Source organism: Megachile rotundata, chromosome 6, assembly GCF_050947335.1.
Source record: "Megachile rotundata isolate GNS110a chromosome 6, iyMegRotu1, whole genome shotgun sequence".
NCBI classification, from domain to species: domain Eukaryota; kingdom Metazoa; phylum Arthropoda; class Insecta; order Hymenoptera; family Megachilidae; genus Megachile; species Megachile rotundata.
In genome coordinates, this window is record NC_134988.1 from 6,786,144 (window position 1) to 6,811,981 (window position 25,838).

A 25,838-nucleotide genomic window follows, 5' to 3' on the forward strand; every position below is an offset into this window, starting at 1 on the left:
GCTTGGTGTAGCTTACAGTCATCTATGAGGGGCATGAGCAATGTTTACATACAGATTTTTGTTAATTCTCAAACTTCAATTTGATGTACTATAAGTGATATTCTGTAATACGTTTCAGTCATGAAATTATTTTTGAACTTGGTATAGCCATTGAGTGCTTATTACTGTATATGGCAGCCGTGGCCTCTTGAGGCCGGTAACTACGTATTATGTATTAATAGTATTAATGAGATGTTAATACAGTTACATTTCTGAAGTTTTAAACGTGAAATTAATATATAATAAGTTTCATTTTAAAGTACTTTTCTGTCATGAAATCGTTTTATACTTTCCATACTTTAAAATCCTGAAATCGTCTCTTGGTATTATTCTTTACCATAACCGTCAACTATGCATTTCGTATAAAAGTCACGAAAAACAAGTTTTCGTGCTCGTTTTTGTCGAACTTTGAGTTTTATATTTCGTTACTTCGGTGAAAATGAACCTATAGATTTCCGGTATTTTGTGTAGCCGCGTTCTTTTTGCCGGTGTCCGGTTCCCGCCCTTTTTTCACCAGATCTGTCGATCGCTGGACAGCATCGAATACTATCGAATGGGCGGGAAGAACATTAGTTACCCAGTAACAAGCGCACAGAACAACAACGTTACACTGTAGCCAGAGCATGTTCTACACAACCGTAAAGTATGTGTCACATCGTGCTACCGTGTAAGCCTATTTCCACAAACTCATGGCACACGTGGTTGTGAACCAATCGCGCGATAACTCGTTTATTGTTTGTGAACAACCAACTCGGACGAATAACCTGTTTCTTTGATGTTACCGTTGTAGTTGAGAATTTAACAGATACGTTGTACTTGTTCATTGTCTTCGTGGCTTACACTCTTTTAACATTACAGATTTGGATAGTTCATTCTTATGGAGATTAAAACACGAATGATTTTTTATAGAATTCTTCAGATTATGACAACATGGTGCTTCATTAAGATTAGCTTAGGTCCAACAATTTTATTAATACTAGCATAGGGGTTAGATTTAGATTGGATATAGGACTTTCATTAGGTTTAGGTTTGATTCAGGTTGTGATCATACCTGCTGGTTAGGTTTGCACCTATATAGGACCGAAGGTAAATCAGGTTAAGATTGCATCTGCATCTCCGTTACATGTGACACAGTTCTAGTTTAAGTTCCAGTTAGATATAGGTTAGACCCAGGTTAAATTGTGCTCAGATCCCATCTTATGATTAATCTGAAGTACGACTGATGTAACTCTACGTTATTCCCGACTCAGATCTGCGTTGTGCTCAAATTAAATCTAAGTTACAAAGAACAATTGTCCTCCTCCATTGATTATTGTCCCAGAAAGGTGTTTTATGATCCGAAAGTAGAGATCCTCCGCCTCGAAGCGATAAAATAATTGGACTAATGGTATCATGTTACCCCATCCCTGCGGTAAACAGACATGAACAGCCATCGTAAAGCTTAACAACAACGGTTGTAAGTTACAACACAGCCGCTACACTTGTTCAATTATCTTCCAGGACAATTTGCGACTCGCTGCCAGCCTCGTAGCGAGCAAATAATTGCGCCCGCGCTTTTTAATCCCGTTTAACGGCGACGAAAGTAAACGGCCAAGAGAATTAAAGCGATGCGACGCAATAATGAGACATTAAGCACTCTCTCCTACCAGGATGTACCGCGGAACACGATCGATTGCGTTCCTGAGTAATTATCATAATATTGTCGTTTAAATTTCGACAGTTTTTCTCGGTGCTGGTTTTTTACGAATTGAAAGCGGATGAGAAAATGGTCGTAATAAAATTCCAACGGACGTATTAAACGGGGCACAGTTTCGGCAAATTCGCTAGGAAGGTTAATTGCTATGCGAGGTGTCGAATAAACATTTGTTAATACCGTGCTGGGAAAGAAATTAAAGGATAGCGAAATGATAATGGTGGATATTCACGGAATTTTGAAGAGTGTTATTTGGAGGTGAAATTGCGGTGGGTTTAGATGGGGAAAGGGGAGAGATTGTTTTTGGAGATGGGAGGGTAGAGTAATTAGGATTTGTGAGGTAATTGTGAGGTTTTGGGGTTTAGTGGATGTTTGGGTTGAGGCTTTGCGATTTGGGAATATTGGGTTTTTGGGATTTGGAGATTTGGAGATTTGGAAATTGGGGGATTTGGAGATTGGGGGATTTGGAGATTTGGAGATTTGGGGATTCGAAGATTTGGGATTTGGGGATTTGGGGATTTGGGGATTTGGGGATTTAGCGATTTGGGGATTTGGGGATTTGGGGATTTGGGGATTTGGGGATTTGGGGATTTAGCGATTTGGGGATTTGGCGATTTGGAGATTTGGGGATTTGGGGATTTGGGGATTTGGGGATTTGGGGATTTGGCGATTTGGAGATTTTAAGATTTGGAGACATGGGTATTTCAAGATTTTGGAGATTTGGAGATTTAGAGATGTAGGGATTTCAAGGTTTGGAGTTTTACAGATTTACAGATTTACAGATTTACAGATTCGGAGATTTGGGGATTTGGGGATTTGGAGATTTGGAGATTTGGGGATTTGGAGATTTGGAGATTTGGAGATTCGGAGATTTGGAGATTTGGAGATTTGGAAAATTGGAAATTTGGAGATTGTTCTATTGTTTTGTGATATGAGGATTTTCTGATCTTTTGGTTTTGTGATTTGGTGATTGTATAATTATATCATCGTGTGACTTTGTGTTTATATGATTGTGTGAGTTTTATGGTTGTGTAATCTTATGATTTTTCATTTAGTGATTTTGTGGTTTTAGAAGTTACATGACATAAATTAACAAACCATTTTTCTTTCCAAACAAATTGTCCAATAGCAGATTCCAAAATATATATACCCCATAAAGAAATTAATAAATATCTTTTCATAAAAAGTGTCCAACAGCATATCCAAAATCTGTTACACCGCTTAAATTTACAAAGCATTTTTCTCTCCATAAAAATTTTCCACTTGCATATTCCAAAATTCAGCCCATAAAAACTGATTTACTCGTTGTTTTCAATTTTCCCCAAATATGATGCGTTGAACGTAAGAAATGATGCAATAGAAGCTCCGCCATGTACACAAGTTCGTTCCCGCGCAAACTCATCTACATTCCCTTGGAAAAAGTAGGTTCGCTTCTCGAATATAAAAATAAAATAAACTGATACTTGTGGCATAACAAATTAAACCTCAAATTATAATAAAAGGAAGTATAGAAGTTTTGTTAAAATTTAGAACACAAAATGTCTGATTATCGGCTTTAAAAGATAGTATATATTAGATTTTATTATGTTTGCAAATGTTTGATCACATTTCATAACATAAAAGTATTACTAAATGGCACTTATGATACGTCAAATTAAAGGTTGAAACTTGACAAAAATATCGATATAAATGTTCCCTTAGTTTGTTTAAATTTTCCCATAAAAATTCGCTTTTCCATAATTCAGTATCGAGTGTTCGAGTACGAAAATTGTAAAATAAATTTCTAACATAAAAATTTGACGAAATTCCACTTACGATATACCAAATTAAAGCCTGAAGCCTAAAAAAAATTGCTATGTAAGCCGTTTACTCATAACTATAATATGAAGTGGTTAGCTATCGGCCTCAAAGCAACGTGTCATGTACTAAAGACAACTAAATGTATTTCAGTGAGTAGTTAACATTTGATACTGGTTATGCATGTTAGTATCAACGTAGTTTTAGAGTCTTTGAGGACAATTAGCCAACGCTATTTTGCCTTTGAACGATTTATGATAGGTTTAGACTGCGTGAGGTCTAAAAGGAGGTTTATGAGTGGACGGACAATGTGAAGCGGCAGACGATGTCTATTGACTTGGCGTAGCTATCCGCTGCCGTAGGACTGTTTGTCAGTTCGTGAGGCTATGAAAAAGGTTGCCTAAATAAATAGGAACAGTGTTCCTAAAGCATCTGGCTATGGTGTGGGGAAGGTGAATGCCTTTTAGTAAGAGTACTGAGTTTAGCCTCTCGGCACTTATCCCAGAACCTCAAAAGGACACTGGTCTCCAATTTTGATTTTGTCTATTCAAAATTATTTTCTAACATATATATAAAAGTAGCACAGAATGGCACTTTACTCGTTGTCTTCAATTTCCCCCAAATATAAAGCGCTGAACGCAAGAAATGATGCAATAGAAGATTCGCCACGTACACAAGTTCCCGCGCAAACTCATCCGCGCTCCCCTGGAAAAAGTAGGTTCGCTTCTCGAGTATTTCCGAAGAGGATATTCGTTTGAAAAGATCGTCTCGCGGAAAGCTCGACAGGCGAGACAGCTATCCGAACTCATAGCCGGTGTATATCCTGAGATCCACAGACAAGGTTTCATGGTTTCACGTCGACGCGTGGGATTATTCCGATACAAAGTGACGCAAAGAAAGCTCGGTGTGGCAAAAATGTAAGAACCATGACGCGGCAAAGAGACGGATTAAAAAAAACGACGAGCAGCCCTTAAATAAGAGAGAGGGCCGGTAACAATTTCTGCTGTAAGAGAACAAACTGGAAAATGCATCAAAGGGAAGAGGTAGGACAAAGTACGGGTCATAACGAGGAGAATAGGTGGTTCACGGGCGAAAGATGGGCGGGAAGAATGAAAATAGGTAAAAACAAGGGTGGTTGAAACAGAAGCAAAAGGAGCGTCGAGTAAATTACGAAACGTAATATGTGTGTAGCAAAGGCAAAGTCTATCACGGAACGCGACGGGAGGAGCTTCTCGTTTTGCCCTGCCACGGAAACAAATGTCCGCCGTCATAGCTGTACACTCGCATTTATTTCCTACGGTTTTTTTTCCCGCCCGACGGTTTTTCGATCTGTCTATTGGCGATCGATCAGACAGCGACCGCGAGATCGTTTGTCGAACAGACCGCAACACACGCTTTTTCCTCTGCCGTTGTTTGCAGGTAGAAACAACGGAGTTAGAAACAGGGTCAACAAGTGTCGTTGTCCGGGGACAGGTGTGTTGTTCGTTTACGGGGACGGGAAGCCACTCGACGTTTCCACGTTGATATGTTGTTACTTTGCAACAGTTAATTATGCGCGTTTCGACGATTTCGTGACAGGGAAGTTTCGCGGAATGACGTATCAAATTATAACCTGCAGTTTAACGAACAACGGCTGTCTGGTTTGTTAACATTTTTAATGTAACGCGGCCGGATGGCGGAATCAAAGGGAAAAGTAAACGGTGAATCTCGGGCTTCGTGACATAAATATTATGTCGCTTCGTGACATTAACGTATTATGAAGTGTCGCTTGCAATATGTCAAATTGGAGCTTAAAATTTACTGAATGCGAGGACGTGTTCGTTTTGTTAAAATTTATAATGGAACATGGCTGGTTATTGGCCTCAACGTGTAAAATAAATAGGGAGATCCTACGTAGTTTTATGAAATGGAACTTGTAGTATATTAAATTATAGTCTACAATTTTCTGAATATGGGTACGTGTTCGTTTTATTAAAATTTATAATGTAACATGGCTGGTTATTGGCCTCAAGGAATAAAATGAACAATGAGATGTATTCTACATCGTATCATGAAATAAATTATTATGAAATGCTACTTACAATATATCAAATTATAGTCTATAATTTTCTGAGTAGGGGTACATATTTGTTTTGTCGAAATTTATAATATAACATCGCTGGTTATTGGCCTCAAGGTATAATATGAACAATGAAGCTTATCGTACATTGTTTTATGAAATAAAGTATTATGAAATGCCACTTACGATATATCAAATTGTAGTCTACAATTTTCTGAATGCGAGTACGTGTTCGTTTTGTTAAAATTTATAATGCAACATGGCTGGTTATCGGCCTCAAGGAATAAAATGAACAATGAGATGTATCCTATACCGGTTTATGAAATAAATTATTATGAAATGCCACTTGCAATATATCAAACTTTAGTTTAAAGTTCACTGAACGAGTGTATATGAGTGTGTTGTTAAAATGTTTAATATATCATGGCTGGCTGTCAGCCTCAAGGAGCGGTATAAATTATACGCTGTTAAATTGACCAGTGTTCATTAACGTTTCGTAATATAAATTTATTATAAAATAGGGCTTGTGGTATGTGAAATTAAAGGTTGAAGTTTAACAAAAATGTTCTCTTAGTTTATTTTAATATTCCCATAAAAATTCGCTTTTCCATAATTTAATGTCAAGTGTTCGAATATGAAAGTTGTAAAATAAATTTGTAACATAAAACTTTGACGAAATACCACTTACGATATACCAAATTAAAGCCTGAAGCCTAAGGAAAATTTCTACGTAAGCCGTTTAGTTATAACTATAATATGAAGTAGTTAGTTATCGGCCTCAAAGCAACGTATCGAGTACTAAATGTATCTCAGTGAGTAGTGAACATTTGATACTATTTGTATATAAAAGCAACACAAAATGGCAACGCAATACATCAAATTAAAGCTCAAAACTAACCAAAAACAACCACAGAAATATTTCGTTTATTGTTTCTACCGTTTTCATAAAAATTCACGCAGTTTTCCCATATTCCCGAAATCCACGTTTCACCGAAGTTTCAAAGAACAACATCATGTTTTCATTACGATTTTATGTTTCGATTGAATACTTTCGAAAAGTTTTCGTTTGGAACGTTTCCAAACTTGTTGAAGAATTTCGATGGATTTAATGGAATTAAAATCCAGCAGGAGGAACAAACATGGGCGCATTGTGGTCAGCAGCTGCTTAATCTTTGACCTCAGAACGATTGCAGGCAGTCGATAAAACGATGACCCGTATTCGTGTATCGGTCATCAGAGATCCTTCGTCGGGTCTGATCAAAAGTGGAATGAAAAAGCTGCTACTCCTATGGTTCCATAGCTTTTGTCGGGCTCCCTCCATTCAGCGAACTTATCCGCTAGAAATAAAGACGGAGAAAATGAGAGGCAGAAGGAACGTGATTCGCGTAGCTGTTGCTGCGATTGCGGTGCAGGTTTCCTGAAACATGGTCCGACTTTCGTATGGTTTTGCGGTCTGATATTCAAATCAAGGAAACCACTCGAATGAATTTTCCTCTACTCAAACTCCGGCGTTCCTAATTTTCCTTTTAAACTGACCCGTCGTCGTTTTACAACTTTAACGATGATTGCTATGTGCATGATTAGTATTTCTAGATTGCTGTATTCGATTAGTATATTCAACATTGGTAGTAATATTGGTATATTCAATCAGCATAAATTACATTCGAATTGATATTGGTATTTTTTATTTATATATTCAACGGTAATATTAACAATGGTACATAAAATTAATTGGCTGAATATCGCATCAAAATTTTGGTATTGTTATGTGGTAAAGCCGGCATCAAGTATGTAACACGAATTTGTAAAAAAATAAAATGTTTCTGTAGAAAGTAATATTTCAGCAGTTAAGCACAATCAACAAATTCTAAATCCGTTTAATAAAGCTGGCATCATAGTATCATCGTATAATAAATCAACTAATTTGGGCTGGCATCAAGAAACACGAATAACATAAGAAACAAATGAAAGTTTCCATAAAAAGTAATATCCTATGAATGAAGCAGAATTAATCAATTTTGAATCCGTTTAATAAAGCCGGCATCATAGAATTGTCAAGTTATAAATTAGTTACTTGAGGCCGGTATAAAGAAAAGCGAATATCAAAGGAAACAAATAAAAGTTTCGGTAAAAACTGATATCTAAAAAATTAGGCAGAATTAACAAACTCTGATTCCGTTTAATAAAGCCGGCATCATAGAATCCTCAAATTATAAACCAGCTGATTGAGGCCGACATCAAGATATATGAATAACAGGAGAAACAAATGAAAGTTTTTATAAAAAGTAATAACCCAGAAATTATGCGGAATTAACAAATTTTGAATCAGTGTAATAAAGCCGGCATCATAGAATCGTCACATTATAAATCAGCCGATTGAGGTCAGCGTTAAGAAACACGAATAAGAAAAGAAGCAATTGAAAGTTTTCGTAAAGAGTGACACCCTAGGAATGAGGCAGAATTAACAAATTTTGAGTCAGTGTAATAAAGCCGGCATCATGGAGGCGTCAAATTATAAATCAGCTGATTGAAGCTGGCATCAAAGAATGCGAATAACAGGAAAAACAAATGAAAGTTTCCGTAAAACGTGATATCCCTTGAATGAAGTAGAATTGACAAATTTTAAATCAACCGATTGAAGCCGGCATCAAGTAACGAATAACCGAAAAAACATAAACGAAAATTCCCGTAAAAATGAATATCGCAGCAATTAAGCAAAATTGACAAATTCTAAATCAACTTATTAAATCCGGCAGCAAGTATGTAACGTGACGAAGCAATTAAGATAATTAGAACGGACAACGGCAGCGATGAAACGCGACGCTGATACGCGATCAAGCGCACGCAAATTATAATTTATCTCATTTATCGCGCACTCGGTATAGTTAACAATCCTTCAACGAGCATCTCTATTTATTCCGACAAACGAAAGGGTATCGTGCCGGCGGCAGATGTAACGTTAACGATTAATAATAATCGTATCGGATATCACGTGCCATTAATGGCGATCGTGCCTCCATGTTGTCCAGCCGATACCCGATGCACGGGAAATTTAATAACCGGAAACGAACGGACGGTAATACGTCGTCAAAGTACGGGACGTGCGCAAGTGGCACGATTCAGTTATTCAGCGTTTCACTAGGAACACCCTAATTCCTCGTGTGCCCAATGGTTTACACGGGGGCACCCGTGCTACCAATGCAATTAATAACTTCCAGCTCGAGAGCCCGCGGCTAATAGCGGTTAGTTTGTCGAGTCCACAGAGGTTTATTGAGCAAACATTGGTCGAAACTACAATTGCCAGGAAACCTACCGACAAAATCGATCGATTTGACACTCCAAGATGATGTTCCGGAAAAACCTTCGGACAGTTTGAGTGTTGAGGTTCAACAGACGGAGGAGGAACGTAAGGAGAATATGGCGGTCGATCGGTGACCGCCAGCGGTTTACGGGTTTTCATGCTGCGAGTGCAGGAGTCAGCGGGGGAGATTATTGGAAATTAGTTTTGTAATTAAGGAATTTCAGATTTGGGAGTTTAGGGTTTGGGGTGTTTCGAAGGTTTGGGAATTCGGGGATTGGAGAATTAGAGGAATTTCAGAGCTTGGGAATTTAAAAATTTGGGGATTTGGGAATTCGGGACATTGGGAGTTAAGGATTTTGGGAATTAGGGAATTTGGGAATATGGGAATTTGAGAATTTGGGATTTTGGGATTTGGGGATTTTGAGATTTTTGGATTTTTGGATTTTTGGATTTTTGGATTTTTGGATTTTTGGATTTTTGGATTTTTGGATTTTTGGATTTTTGGATTTTTGGATTTTTGGATTTTTGGATTTTTGGATTTTTGGATTTTTGGATTTTTGGATTTTTGGATTTTTGGATTTTTGGATTTTTGGATTTTGGGATTTTGGGATTTTGAGATTTTGGGATTTTGAGATTTTGGGATTTGGAGATTTGGGAATTAGGAAATTAGAGAGTTTAGGAATTGGGAAATTAGGAACTTAGGGAATTAGAGAATTAGAGAATTAGAGAATTAGAAAATTAGGGAACTAGGTAATTAGGTAATTAGGTAATTAGAGAATTAAGGGATTGAGGTATTAGGGAAATAGGGAATTAAGGAACTAGGGAAATAGGAAATTTGGGAATTAGGGAATTAGGGAAATATGAAATTAGGGAATTAGGGTATTGGGGAATTAGGAAATTAGGAAATTAAGGAATTAGAGAATTAGAGAGTTTGAGAAATTGAGAATTGGGGAATTTGGGAATTTTAGAATTTGGAAATTTGAGAATTTGAGAGTTTAAGATCATGGAAATTGGAGAGTATGTGAAAGTTTTGAAAATTTAAGTAATTTAAGTAATTTGAGTAGCTTGAGTAGCTTGAGTAATTTGAGTAATTTGAGTAATTTGAGTAATTTGAGAAATTTGCGGAATTTGCGGAATTTGCGGAATTTGAGACATTTGAATAATTTGAGTAGTGTAAGTAATGTGAGTTACTTGCAGAATTCGAAAAATTGGAGTAATTTGAGTAATGTGAGTAATATGCGTACCTTGCAGAATTTGAGGAATTTCAGTAATTTGAGTAATGTGAGTAACTTGCTGAATTTGATAAACTTGAGAAATATAAAAATCTGCAAATATAGTAACTAGGAAATTGAGGAATCCATAAATATACTAACTAAAAAATTAAAAAATTTATCTACTTAGTAACCATAAAATAAAACCCTTAAAAACGCACTAACTTTGAAATCCCTAAACTCCTCAATATACAATTCAAGAAACCCCAAAATTTCAAATTCCATATCCAAATCGTAAAATCTCCATTACTGTCCATGAATACATACTTACCCTTACCCCTCCCAATCACGTTTACCAATTACCCTTCTCGCTACAAATATCCGTTCCGTAAGTTCCATCGCCGTTACAAAACACGGTCTAAAGTTCGATCATCAACTTTTTGTTTCCCTCACGTTGCACAGCCTCCCGGTTGTCTGAAATTTCGCGTGGTGCACGAAAACAGAAAGTTTTTCGTCGCAACTGTCAGCCATTGTGCGGCAGCAACACCTGCGTGAGACACTGAAATAATTTGGAAAGTCTAAGGAGAAACGACAGCTGTAGGATGCGAGAAATTGCTGGTACCTGACTCACAGGTGGAAAAGCGGGGGCTGTTAGGAGACATGAAGATTGGGATACGAAGGGTGACGGAGTCGATGAAAGGGTCATGGAGGGGCGAAGGGGATTTGGAGTTCAAGAGTTGCCGATAGATTCATTAGGACGGCACCCGGCAACTTGACGGAGAATCGTGTTTTCGGTCGAACTTCCGGTCAAATTGAATCACGTGGAATTTCGTGGTAACAATCTTCTATTTGACTTCGACCAGACCGTCTGATTTACCGTGGCCTTTGAGTCTACATACGTCGTTCGAAGTGGTTTACCTCTTGGGAACTCTCTTTGTCCCGTTGACGAGCACGTTCTTGTCACCAATTCTTCTCTTCGACTTCGCTAAATTGGTCGTTACCGACGATTTCTTGATAAACTATTGGCGAACGTTTGTTTTTAACTTCCGAGAACACTTTTTTGGTGTAATTATAGGGATACGTTTCATAGATATGGAGGTATTTCTACAAATACATGATATAGGCTGGAAAGTGTTAGCTACATAAGCTTTCAGAATTTCATGACATAAAAGTTATGAGAAATGACACTTGTAATGCATCAAAGAGCAGCTTAAGGTTCCCTGATTAAGACTACGTAAGCGTTTTGTTGACGTTTTTAATGTAACATGGCTAGTTACTGGCCTCAAGGTACAGTACAAACACTGAGATGCACTCTAGTATGATCTAACATTTGGTACAGAATCATGGCATAACGGTCTCATGAAATTGAACTTATTATATATTAAATTACAGTTTGAACGTTAATAAAGACTTCATAAATGCAATGTTAAAATTATTAGTACAAAATGGTGTGTTAATAGCCTCAAGGTACAATACGAGTACTGAGACGTACTCTACTATTATCTCCAATATTTGGTACAGCTTGAAAACATAATATTATTATTAAATTGCGCTTATTCAATATCAAGTTATGTTTAAAGATTAATAAAAAGGGGTATATTGAAGGTTTTGTTAAAATTTCTAATATAAAATGGCTGATCATTGATTTCAAGAAGCATATAAACAATGAAATATTCTTCATTAGATTCTTATTTCATGACAGAAAAGTATTACGAAACATCACTTGTAATATATCAAATTAAAGCTTGAAGACTATTAAAAGTGACTGTATAAATGTTTCGTTAAAATTCTTAAAACAAAATGCCCGATTATTATCCAGAATAAGTGATGTGACCTATGAGTTGCTTCCAAAAAGACTCCCTCCAGTCTCATATTATTTAATGACAGAAAAGTATTACGAAACTATACATGTAATATATCAAATTAAAGCTTGAAGAATAATAAAAAGGACTGTATAACGCTTCATTAAAATTCGTAATATAAAATGCTTTATTATTACCTACAATAAGTGATATGACCTATGAGTTGCTCCTAAAAAAATTTTCCTCCACTCTCATACTATTTCATGACAGAAAACTATAACGAAACCACGCATATAATATATCAAATTAAAGCTTGAAGAATAACAAAAAAGACTATATAAACGGTTTGTTAAAATTCTTAATACAACATGCTTAGTTCCTGGCCTCACGGTGCACTACGAAGTACGCGTTATACAATACATGGATTGTCTGCCTAAAGAAGTGCAAATCCGAAACGAAAGTAGTCGACCGTTTTTCTGGGACACACACACATGGAGAATCGTTGTAGTAAAGCATTGATCTCTGCCTAGGGAGGCTTTGTGTCTCCGTGAACCCGATTGGGTCAGCCCGAGGCAACCGGAGGTGTTATTTCGAAGTCCACAGGGATTTCCGTAGGCTTGCGAGGATCGTTTGACATTGTGCAGTAGGGAAACCGGCTATAATTAACGACCGCATTCGTCTTGTCCACTGCTTTATCTTTAATTATCATGCGATAAGATTCAATTTCAGATATCAATTTACGCTGTTGTACGTTGTCATTAAACATACATTTCGTCTTTCTTTTCTTTGATCGATTAGTAATCATTTTTTTCTCAATATATGTATATGTGAATTATTAATTATTACAGTTGTAATTTATTATAACATTTTGTAATATAAAGTGAAGTTCGGTGCAGTTGGAAGACAAACAAGAAACTTTTTATTTAAATTAATTATTGTTACACGGGTTGTATTTCTTATGAAACGAATATACTGTTTTATGAAACAATTTGTATTAAGAGTTGCTATGTTAATTTGTATTAATAGTTACTCTTTTTGAATTTCAGATCATTCAAAAGGGGATTAGAGGTGCCGTGCTCAAAATTTCGAAACAGAAATGAGCTGAGAATCGGCAACGATGTTGAGTCGTTTTTCGGCCGTGGTGGCCTCCATTTTGGTTCACCAACTACACGTTTTATGGGCGGCCACTTCATTAGGTGAGCAGATAATCATTTTCTATTTATTTTTTACTTTTAATTTTTCTTATTAAATGCTTTGCAATTTATTGTTATAATTCTGGTATTCAGTAATTCTAATATAACAATTCTGGTATTTTTAATTTAATTCTAGTATACAAATTCTAGTATTTATTATTTAATTCTAGTATAAATAATTCTAGTATTTGTTATTAAATCTTGGTATACAAAATATAGTATTTATTATTTAATTCTAGTATAATGATATTACTATTTATTATTTAATTCTAGTATAATAGTATAGCACGATTAAATCATATTTACTATGACTTTAATATTTATCATTCAATTCTAGTATAACTTAAAAAGTAATAACTTAATTCTCTATTGAAACTATTTCAAATTCTCTAATTCTCTATTGAAATTGATTATTTAACTGTCTATTAATTCTCCTATTTCAAAAATTATTTGGAATTCTCATTTAAACTTTGATTAACTCTAACCTAACAAATCATCGAAACAGTCCTCCCACGCGCTTAAACAAAACCATACATTATATCCTTTCAGTAAAAAAAGTAATTCGATTAGAAAGTGATGAATTTTTTGGACGAACGATAGGTCTGGTTAGTCCTTGTCGAAAATATTGAGGTGCGGTTGTGAAAGTCGAAGTCGGTTATCAGAGAGGTGGCAGATTATACCCTTTGAATAACGAGGCGTAGGTCGAACGATCGGTTTCCAGACATTGTCCTATAATTTTCCAATTAAGGCATTGGATTCCCATAAATCCTATGGCCATGGACAGGATCCATAAATTCGACGCTGTATTGAGCGACAACCCGCATTCACCAATCCAGACTGCTTTTCAATCCAACACTTTTTGTGTACTGAATTATCTTTGCGTTTTTTCGAAATTGGAAGCTTATATGATTGATTAAGGTTGCTTGAAGGTTACTGGTATTGATTAAATATACAGTTCTTTTCTGAATTAGAAATTGTGGGTTATTTGAAGGAACTTTAAATACAAAACCTCGTTTAAGTTCCTTCAAATAACCTATAATTTCTAATTCACAAAAGAACTCTATATTTAATTAATACCAATAACCTTAATTAATCATATAAGCTTGCAATAACTAAATACAAAACCTCATTTGTTATTTATAATTTTTTCCAAAGACTTCATACATATGCTTTAACTTTGATAATTTACTTTTTTAGAAAATTCACAAGATATGTAATTTTCAAATGTTTCTAATATCGTGTGTTAGTGCAAAGAGGTGCCTAAACTTGCCGTTACCTTTTATTTACATGTAATGTACTTTTGTGGATTTGTTAATACTCTTATAAAACGTGGTGAAGGCAAAAAGGTGCGAATCAAAACATATGAAAAGGATCATTCAATTGAAACGGTGAACGAGTCAGTAGAGTGAGCCATGGCGCTATGTAATCTACGACATTCGAAAGCCACTATAGTGGACCGTCGTACAGAGAGATGATTCGTGAAAGCCACTATAGTGGCGCTGTGCCTAAGAGGTTAAATTTTACGCATAAACAAACGCAGTACTATGAATACAGTACTGTGAATATTGATGTAACTATGTTAAACGGCAGAATCTTGATATGAGAAAGCAGATGATCGCTGTCGAATTTTGATCGACAAATTGTGAAGTCGATCGCACGATATTAGAATGAAGAAAGAATAAAAGAGACTAGGGTCTCCAAGAACAAGTTGAATAATTTTTGATGCACGTTAAGAGCCATTATGGCGCTATGTAATCTACGACATTCGCGAAAGCCACTATAGTGGACCGTTGTACTGATTATCCGTGAAAGCCGCTATAGTGATGCGTCATTCTTAAGAGGTTAGGTTAGATGTTCATTAGTAAATATACTTTCGCATGTTTTAATATTTAACTAATGTGGCATCGAAAGTTTATTCCCATGAAAAGTGTACATCTTGTCAATAGTATATTTTTGATGTTTTGTAAAAAGTCATAAAATACTTTTATAATGGTTGAAACCTGCGAGTGTTCATAATATAAGTAATCGTTTGAGCGTAACTCGAAAGAATTACAACGTAAATCATCGAAATCGCGCAATATTCTTTCTAAACCGTCTGCAATTGCTCATTCCGAAACAATTTCGTTTAAATCTCTCGTTCTGCTCGCGCTTCATTTGGAAGCGTCTAGTAATCCCGTGGGCGACATTCCCAAGACGTATTTCGAAATCCTGACCGGTAACCGGGTTTATCCTTTCGTAGAGATTATGTGCTTCGTCTTTTCTAGCGGATATTAGAACTTCCTTCCTTCCTTCCTTCTTCCGTTGTGCGGCGCCGTGAGAATTCAGTTCGCGAGATTGGTCCTGCCGGAAAAGGACGAAATAGGTCCAGTACTCGGAGCTGATAAATTTCTTCGGGATTATCCCGTCGTTCTTCGAGAAATAGTTAGGAGCCGAAAGCAAAAGGAAAACCGACGGAGATTGAAAGGGTCCGAAATCTAAGAATCAGAGGTACACCGAACGATCAGCCGAGAAAAATCATTTTCAGACGCGTTAAGCGGCTAAAATAAGGATTCTTTGGGAAAATGAAAAGTACTCGTCGTTCGTGTTCTAAGTCGTTTCGGAAGAACGGGACCGGAAGAACCGGCGAATTCGATGGAAAAGATATTGCTCACCCTTCTACTCCTCCTACTTCTGGTGTGGCTCTTTCGAATTCTACTTTTCTCCGTTTTATTCTCTGCGGTTTGGCCTGTGTCTCTTTCACCGTGCCTTTATAACCCACGAAATTGCTCCGTTTCCACGGTTCTGACTCAAAGGAGCAGACACGATGGAAACTGACTTTATTACTCCTTCCGGCTCGATCGTACGTTAGGTGCCGACCGAGGTTTACACCTTTGATTGTTTGCGACGGTTTCGCTGCATTTTACTTCCTGAAATATGCATCGGAAATGAGGGACTTCCACAGGAAAAATTGATCGTGAACTATATACGATGTTTTTGAAATGGTACAACTGAAAAGATTTTACATGAAAAATTAACAGAGAAATATACAATACAATTCTTTCGTGTTACTTCATCTTTAAAAAATTTTTCAATGTGAAGATTTAATTTCGAAATTTAAAAACTTGATAATTTACACGTTCATAAAATTGGAGCTTGCAAATTATGAATATATTTGTAGATAGAAAATGCATAAGTATATAAAGCAACCTAAAAGTTCATAAATGTGAAAAAAAAAAAAAATATTGTATTTCAGAAAACGAAGTAACCTAAAAGCTCGTAAAATTAAAAGAAACAAATGTTGTATATTAGAAAACGAAGTAACCTAAAAATTCATAAAATTAAAAGCAACAAATATTGTATATTAGAAAACGAAGTAACCTAAAAATTCGTAAAATTAAAAGCAACAAATATTGTATATTAGAAAACGAAGTAACCTAAAAATTCATAAAATTAAAAGCAACAAATATTGTATATCAAAAATGAAATAACCTAAAAACTTGTAAAATTAAAAGGAACAAATATTGTATATCAGAAAACCAAATAACCTAAAAACGCGTAAAATTAAAAGAAACAAATATTGTATATTAGAAAGCGAAGTAGCCTAAAAATTCATAAAATTAAAAGTAACAAATATTGTATATCAGAAAACGAAGTAACCTAAAAATTCGTAAAATTAAAAGGAACAAATATTGTATATTAGAAAACGAAGTAACCTAAAAACTCGTAAAATTAAAAGGAACAAATATTGTATATCAGAAAACGAAGTAACCTAAAAATTCATAAAATTAAAACCAACAAATATTGTATATCAAAAATGAAATAACCTAAAAACTCGTAAAATTAAAAGGAACAAATATTGTATATCAAAAATGAAATAACCTAAAAACTCGTAAAATTACCAGAAAAATATTGCACATCAGAAACAACCTAAAAGGTCAAAAATTAAAAAGAGCAGAAATATGAAATTGAAAAAATGTTTGTTTATCATTTGAAAGGATAATTGATTTCGTGTTTGAGAGGCCTTTAACGGAGCTTTTTCCGCGTTTCATTAAATTCAGTCGTGTACGAGTGAACGCATTAAACCGTGGCGGTTAAATTAACAAATCGAGGCGAGTTTCTCCTGGCTGGAATACAAATGGAAGAGCACGCACGTGTTTCAATTTCGTCTGTGGCGAACGGTATGCGCGATCGCCGTGGGATTTATGCAAGAATTGTATCGATATATGCACGAGTAGACGCGTCATCACCGTGAACCAAACCAGAGGAGCACGCAGCTGCGAGCTAAAGGTGATTGAATTAACCCGCACCGCGTGTTCCTCGGCTAAATTGAATCCTGGTGAAAGAACGATTAGACGAGGGATTGTCGAAATTCTGGACGTTCTTTCAACGTTGTGCGCTTTTGGAACGTTTAGAGGGTTGGAGTTTTGGAATTTTTGGAGTTGGGGGTTTTGAAATTATTGAATTTCTGTGTGGAGGGATTTTTAGATTCTTAGGTAATTTGGGGTTATAGGATTTTGGAGATTTGCAAATTTGGACTTATGGGATTTTTGGGTGTTGGGAATTTGAGAGCTTAGAATTTTGGGGTGGTGCAAAATTGGGATCATGAGAGTTTGTGGCGTTACAAATTTGGGGTCATGGAATTTTGAAGTTTTGGGAATTGGAGACCTTCGAATTTTGGGGTGTTGCAAATTTGGGATCCTGAGAGTTTGGGGCGTTGCAAATGTAAGATCATGGAATTTTGGAATTTTGAGAATTGGAGACCTTCGAATTTTGGGGCGTTGCAAATTTGGGGTAATGGAATTTTGAAGTTTTGGGAATTGCAGAGCTTAGAATTTTGGGGTGGTGCAAATTTGGGATCATGGAATTTCGGAGCGTAGCAAATTTGGGATCATGGGATTTTGGGGTGTTGGGAATTTGAGAGCTTAGAATTTTGGGGTGGTGCAAATTTGGGATCCTGAGAGTTTGGGGCGTTGCAAATTTAAGATCATGGAATTTTGGAATTTTGAGAATTGAAGACCTTCGAATTTTGGGATGTTGCAAATTTGGGATTATGGAATTTCGGAGCGTAGCAAATTTGGGATCATGGGATTTTGGGGTGTTAAGAATTTGAGAGCTTAGAATTTTGGGGTGGTGCAAGTTTGGGATCATGGAATTTCGGAACGTAGCAAATTTGGGATCATGGGATTTTGGGGTGTTGGGAATTTGAGAGCTTAGAATTTTGAGGTGGTGCAAATTTGGGATCCTGAGAATTTGGGGCGTTGCAAATTTGGGATCATGGAATTTCAGAGCGTAGCAAATTTGGGGTAATGGAATTTTGAAGTTTTGGGAATTGGAGAGCTTAGAATTTTGGGGCGTTGCAAATTTGGGATCATGGAATTTTGGGACGTTGCAAATTTGGGATCATGGGGTTTTGGAGGGTTAGGAATTTGAGAGCTTAGAATTTGGCGGAGTTGCAAATTTGGGATCATGGAATTTCGGAGCGTAGCAAATTTGGGATCATGGGATTTTGGGGTGTTGGGAATTTGAGAGCTTAGAATTTTGAGGTGGTGCAAATTTGGGATCCTGAGAGTTTGGGGCGTTGCAAATGTGGGGTCATCGAATTTTGGAGTTTTGAGAATTGAAGACCTTCGAATTTTGGGATGTTGCAAATTTGGGATCATGGAATTTAAGAGCGTAGCAAACTTGGGATCATGGGATTTTGTGGTGTTGGGAATTTGGGACTATAGGGTTTTGGGGTGTTCAAAATTTGGAATCTTAGAATTTTAGGGTGTTGCAAATTTTTAAATTTCTATCATTTGAGGCTATTGGAGTTTTGGAATTTAGAAATAGTGGTGTTTTGGTATTTTGGTGTTTTAACGTTTTGTATTGTAGAATTTTGGAGTTTCGGAGTTTTATAAGTTTGAAATTTTATGATTTGGGTAGTTTTAGAACTTTTGGATTCATGTACTCTTGGAACTTTGGTATTTTGGAACTTGGAAGTTCTAATTTAAAGTTAAGCTTAATGTGATTTCACCAGATCCTGAATTTAGACTACACTTCACTTTGAACCCAACCTACATCTAATCTTGATCGTAATTTACATCGAATCTCTAATTTAGCATACACTTAACCTTGAATGTAATCTAGACCTATACCTGAATGCAGCTTAGACCTAACCTTAAAATGCAATCTGGACCTAACCTCGAATCTAACACAGACCAAACCTTTAATGTCACCTAGTCCTTGAATGTAATATAAACCTAACCTTGAATAGAACCTAGCGTAAACCTAACTGAACCTGGACTGAACCTTGAATGTAATCTACTGTCCCTGGCCATCAAATTAGGACCACCCACGAAAATTTCACTTTTATGGCTATAACATGGTCATATATGGAAAAATGTCTTGGGTCATGCAAAATTACTAAATACGTCGATCACTATATACATAGCAATTTGTTACTATCATGATAATAAATTGTGTGGGTGATGAGCGATTAAGGGCCGTGCGTTTATGTTAGGCTCGAGTATAGCGCTAGAGGTGAAATTTGAATGCCATAGAAAATGTCTGCCTACTCAAAAGACTAGTTTACAACTCTCCAACCACATTATCTGAGTTGAAAAGAATTACAGATATTTGGGAAAATAACGAAGATAATAAGCATATGATGTATACAGATGCCGGAAGCGTTGACCAAAGCAAAGGGTGGAAATACAAGATATTAACATGTGTTAATAATGTTATGTACAGTAGTAGTGTATCATGGTAGCTAATAAATTATATAATTGCAATTTGAACTTTTTCCTTTTAATTTTTAATTTTACGGAAAATGTGTAAAATTGTGAAAATTTATAGTGGTCGATAATTCAATGGTCAATATCCCAATAATTCGAAGTTCAGCACACAAGATCTTAATAAAAGATATTTTTGAATCATCCAGTATAATCCTCTCGAAGGTAGACAAATTCCGACATGACGAATGTCTCGATAATTGCACACAGCGAATATCGACTGCTGTCAATCGTATGATTTTTTCGATTCCCATATCGAAACGTTTATTTGAACAAAAGTGCGCTGTTACTTGGCCTCGTATCTGGTCGGTTGTGTAACCTTGCGAGGAGAATACATTTATGTGCATCGTCTTGGAAACTCGAAGCAGAGTCGCGTGTGCTCGCTGCTGATAAGGCCATTCTATCCGTCGACAGGCGGCGAGTAGAGTTTCCCTTCTACTCGCTGGAAAGTGAAAAACTTTTCCACTGCAGTACACTCGTTCGCCAAGTTCGCGATTGTTTCCATAGTAATTCGATTTTCTGCGTCTGTTACGCTAACGACGTGGTTGCAGCTAGCCGTGTTTGCCTTCTCCGCTAACATTTTTGTTTCCCGGATCAGAACGAGCGGAGATAAAGTCACGTTCGTACGGACTTCGCTACGTAATTCATGACAGTGTCATCTCAGAACTTTTGTCATCATTCTTATCGCGGTGTTTTGTTATTGTTCCTTCGCGTTATTGTCGTTTGTATTCGTTTCGAGATGATGAAGGCAAACGATGAGTTTAACGCTTCCGAAAGAGAAATTTAGGTAGGCAAGGAAGTTTGTGGCACTGTTTGCATGGACTGGATTTTCATGTTGACTTGGAGGGATGGAAGGAGACGTTGGGAATTTTGGGGGTTGGGGAATTTGGCATTGTGATTTTGGGACTTTCGCAAGTTTAAGTCTATGGGACTTTAGGGCGTTGCAATTTTGGGATCTTTGCAAGTTTTGGATCTTAGGATTAGGGAATGTTGGGACTTTGGGGTGTTGGAAATTTGGGATCTTAGGATTTTGGGGCATTGCAAATTTGGGGGCATGGAATTTTGGGGTGTTGGGAATTGGAGACCTTAGAATTTTGGGGTGTTGCAAATTTGGGATCATGGAATTTTGAAGCGTAGCAAATTTGGGATCATGGGATTTTGGAGGGTTAGGAATTTCAGAGCTTAGAATTTGGGGGAGTTGCAAATTTGGGATCATGGAATTTTGGGACGTTGCAAATTTGGGATCATGGGATTTTGGAGGGTTAGGAATTTGAGAGCTTAGAATTTGGGGGAGTTGCAAATTTGGGATCATGGAATTTTGAAGCGTAGCAAATTTGGGATCATGGGATTTTGGAGGGTTAGCAATTTGAGAGCTTAGAATTTGGGGGAGTTGCAAATTTGGGATCACGGAATTTTGGGGCGTTGCAAATTTGGGATTATGAGATCTTGGGGTGTTGGGAATTTGAGATCATGGAATTTTGGGTAGTTGCAAATTCGGGATTATGGGATTTTGGGGTGTTGGGAATTTGAGATCATGGAATTTTCGGGAGTTGCAAATTCGGGATTATGGGATTTTGGGGTGTTGGGAATTTGAGATCATGGAATTTTCGGGAGTTGCAAATTTGGGATCATGGAATTTTGGGGCGTTGCAAATTTGGGATTATAGGATTTTGGGGTGTTGGGAATTTGAGATCATGGAATTTTGGGTAGTTGCAAATTTGGGATCGTGGAAATTCGAGGTGTTGGAAATTTGGGACCTTAGAATTTTGAAGTGTTGCAAATTTGGGATCATGGAATTTTTGTGGTTTGGAAATTTGGGACCTTAGAATTTTGGGTTGTTGCAAATTTGGGACCCTGGAATTTCAAGGTCTTCTAATTTCCTAAATCCTCACTTCCTAATTCCCTAAATTCAAATTCTCATCTCCAAAAATTCTTCAACTAAAAACTAGAAATCTTCACATACCTCATCCACAATCATCTCTACACATCACTACAACAAACACTAATTTCACAGTCCAGAAATATCACTTTGTAATAACAGACGCTACCATCGCTATCCGCCATTTTCCAACCTTACCAATTAAATTTACTCCGGCAAACCGTAGCCGAAAAAAAGTCATCACAAAGGGAAGAAATATTACAACGTTGACATTAATTAAAAACTGACATAGTTCCAGTAAAATTTAATTAAACTGAACATAGGTATCTTCACTTCTTCGTTAAAGCATTCATTATCCAATAGAAGTCGCAGCACTCGAATAATAAAACGTGGCTCAATTAATCAAGCCTCCATGATTCTATTCATTGGAACAAGTAAGAGTATCGTGCATTAATTATAACTCGAATGGTATGAGAAAGCAGGGCGGTAGTAAATTTACTGGCAACTTTAATTATGTCGTCGTATCTATGTAATAGAGCTTTGGCTAGGACACGTATAATCTGATTTTGAAATTGTTTCAGGTGCTAAGCCGTTTCCTGGACTGGAAAACCTGCCCAGATCGCTCTGGCATGAGCTCAGTTCGCCTTTTACCGAGGTAAGTCGGCTGTATAATTGAAACGAGCAGTTTAAGTGCCTTTTCGAAAAGACGCCGCAGTAGATTTTACTTTGATTTTTAAAGACGGACATTTTGCGACGTATTTGTTACGAAGGACGAGTTTTTTGTGGAATCTCTTAGTATTACTATAACGTTAACGTACAGATGTCAACACACGAGTTGGCGCGTCATTGACCCAAAGTAATAGAAGCTTTATTCCATCGTGAACACTTCCTGCGTTACATACAGGCAAATAAGAATAATAATGATAATGGCAACTGCTTTCGCGCAAGTACTATCTCACTCACTTGAGACGTTTGCCGACTGTCATTGTTTTTCGCCTAATTGCGTGACCGCGACAGCCAATTGTACCGTCGAAAATACGTGTGAGGTGTCCATTTTTCTATTCTGACCAATCGTAGCTCTTTTAAACACGTCAGCCTCACGCGCCAACTCGTGGGTTGACATCCGTACATTAGTATTATGGCGGTACTATATTTATAGTATTACCATTATAGCATAACTATATCTTCAGTATTACTATTAGTACATTCCTGCATGTGCAATATTATCATCACAGTAATATTTTATACTACAAATATAGTATTCATTTGCCGAACCTGGTGAGGTTCCTGTAACAATTTATACATTCATCTATACGACGCTACAATCAATTTTGTGTCTTTTCACTGGAAATCTTGAGAGTAAATTCATCAGACATTCTCATAAACAATATCAAATACTTCATTGTTCGTAACATATTTAAAAAATTTATAATATTCGGACTAATGTCACTGACCATATTATTACTTATACCATAGGATTACCACTAATATGATGCATGATATTTTATCCATTTATATCTATCTGATAAAAAAAAGTTTAGAACAAAAGTTTCAGGGTATAGAGTGTACAACGCATCAATAAAACAAGTAATTCAAAAACAGTTTGTTTTCACAGTAAAATTGGTGTCACCTCGGATTTTGCAAATAAAAACACATCTTCTGTTTACCATATTGAAGAGAAATTGTGTAGGTTTAACGATATAAATTTAAAAATAACTTGAACGAAACTTCTGCTATAAATTATTGCCAGATGGAGGCTCCTTGGATTTGTTCGTTTGTCTGTACGCTACAGGCAATTTTGGAACTTTTCACTTGAAATTTTGAGGGTAGACTCGTGAGGCAACCCTAAATTTGCTGTATAGATTATGACGGCGATCTGATGATAGGAATCTGCCGACATCAATCGTCGTCGAATCGATAAAAACCTTGCTTCGGTATTATTTTCAATAATTTTTGACACAGAATTGATTGGAAGCACGTTAAAAACTCTACAATTCATCGTTGACGATATTTGGTCGTCATTGACGTCGGTCGTTGTGAAATCAACAATAATCGTGTTCGGTATCGTTTTCGATAGTTTCACACTCGTTTAATCGTTTTGAACGACTATAAAATCTCTAAATCTCATTATTGTTCTATTTGTATGTCTGCAGTGGGCACTCGAAATTTTGAATATACATTCGAATTCGCAAAGCACTCAGTCTGTACCGCTAGTGGAGTATTAGTCCTAGAGCAGAACGAATAAAGCGTTTGTTCCGAGATTTGTATTTCAAAATATAATTTTGAAAGCTATAATTTTGAGTTTATAGTCTGTTAGCTTTAGTAGTTCAAGAATTTGTGAACTTTAAATGCAGAATTTAGAAATTCTGGAATTATATTTAAGAATTGTGTAAATTAGGAAGCTTCATATTTAGATTTCCTTGTAGTTTTAATATTTGAATATTTTTGTGTTTAAAAGTTTTCAAATTTTGGAATTGCAGGTTTAGATATTTAGAAATTGTGTGCTTAAGGATTTTAAGTTTGAGAATTACCAATATAGAAATTTAGATACTTTTACATTTAACAACTACAAATTTCGAAATCTAGATTCTATTTGTAATTTTTTAAATTTCTGAATTCCTGAATTTAAAAATTTATATAACAAAATATGTTTAACTTTTAAAATTAAAAAGTTACAATTTTGAAATCTTTTAAACTTAAAAATTCTTTGTTTCGATGATGTCCAAGCATTTCAATTTAAAAACTCGTAGTCTGCAAGTGAAAATTTGCAACCTAAAACGCTGCATCTGACGCAGTGTCGTTTTTCTCGTCACTAGGTACAGCATTGTTTTTTTGAAGTCCAATATATAAAATTTACAAACAAATTGATTGCTTTTAAAAATGACACTAAAAGTCCAATCAATTTAGCCTGTTTGAGAGCTGATCGTTTTTGGACAACATCAAAGGGGTGTTTTAAAAAAATATAAAACAACTGTAAATTGTCACTCTTTTTGCGTAGCTTTATTGACCTTTGTAACGCAAAAAAGGTTTTAAAAAGTGTTGTTTGGAATTTGTCAGTTTTAGTTTCCGCTGAAAATTGATCGTTTTACACAATTTTGAAAAACAAAGCGATGTTTGTATTTCATCGAATGGACAAAACTTTTGTACGTTATTTTACAAAGGTGATTGTGCTACTGTTCAATGTTATGCCGAAAATCGTTGATATTGTTTTCGTTGCACGTTGCATGTGAAAATTACTTCCATAACAAGAATCATTCCCTATTTACAAGTTCATTGAAGCCTAAATATAAAATGCAACAATACGAAAACTGTTTAAAAATAATTTGTTTGAGAACCACCTGTAGCATCGATTGATACTGTTTCCTCTTCTCTGTGCAGCGGAAGCTTTTTGTCCACACTAAAATTGTACATACAGACTGTTCCGCAAATCCATTAATCGTAGTATAATCGGATCATGATTCTGCATGAAAAAATGTCTAAAGTGTAAAGTAAAATTTGTTTATAAAACATGGTTTTCGAGAAAATCGGATTTGGATATTCGTTAAGTGTTCCTGCACACAATTATCCATAAGCTGCTGGTTCATCCACTCGAGTGGTTCTGTGTATGATTGCAAATAATGCAGTCGGTTCGAAGATAGAATTTTTCTTCGACTCAGTTACAACGATATCGATTTCGATCGCGATTATTACGACGAGATACGAAAGCATGGTTGAAAAGCGTTCGTTCTGTTTTTTGTATTACACCGTCAAGATGACGGCGACCGGTGCACCGTTGTTTGTAATATTCCGCGGTAACAAAAGCACTGCACTCGCAAGCTCCTGGTGCATGAATCGTATCGATGTGTTCGCGATTGGTATATCTTGCCGCTATAACGGCTTCAAAAGTACCGGTAATTCTTTAGTAGAAATGACACAGCCCGGCCAGCACAAGATTAACGCTCTTGATATCGCGCGCAAACAAACAGCTACGAGCCAAATCGCATAAACCGCAAAGCTCGCGGCTAATTGAGCACGCGTGCTCAACGAATATTCAAACTCGATTTTCCCGGAAACGATGCTTCGGATAAAAAATTGTATTCCACATTTTAGACTGATTTTTCCACGCAGAATCACCG

At 36.3% G+C, this 25,838-nt stretch overlaps 1 protein-coding gene across 2 annotated transcripts in view; it reads left to right on the forward strand.

Moving 5' to 3' along the window:
• LOC100876427 (opioid-binding protein/cell adhesion molecule) overlaps positions 1-25,838 on the forward strand; it is a 353,767-nt gene that overhangs the window by 86,056 nt on the left and 241,873 nt on the right. For both annotated transcript variants that reach the window (XM_076532318.1, XM_076532319.1), the window contains exons 3-4: positions 12,949-13,098; positions 22,305-22,378. In XM_076532318.1, the coding sequence (XP_076388433.1) occupies positions 13,020-13,098; positions 22,305-22,378 (153 nt within the window). In that variant the 5' untranslated portion in view covers positions 12,949-13,019. The remainder of the gene's footprint in view (positions 1-12,948; positions 13,099-22,304; positions 22,379-25,838) is intronic.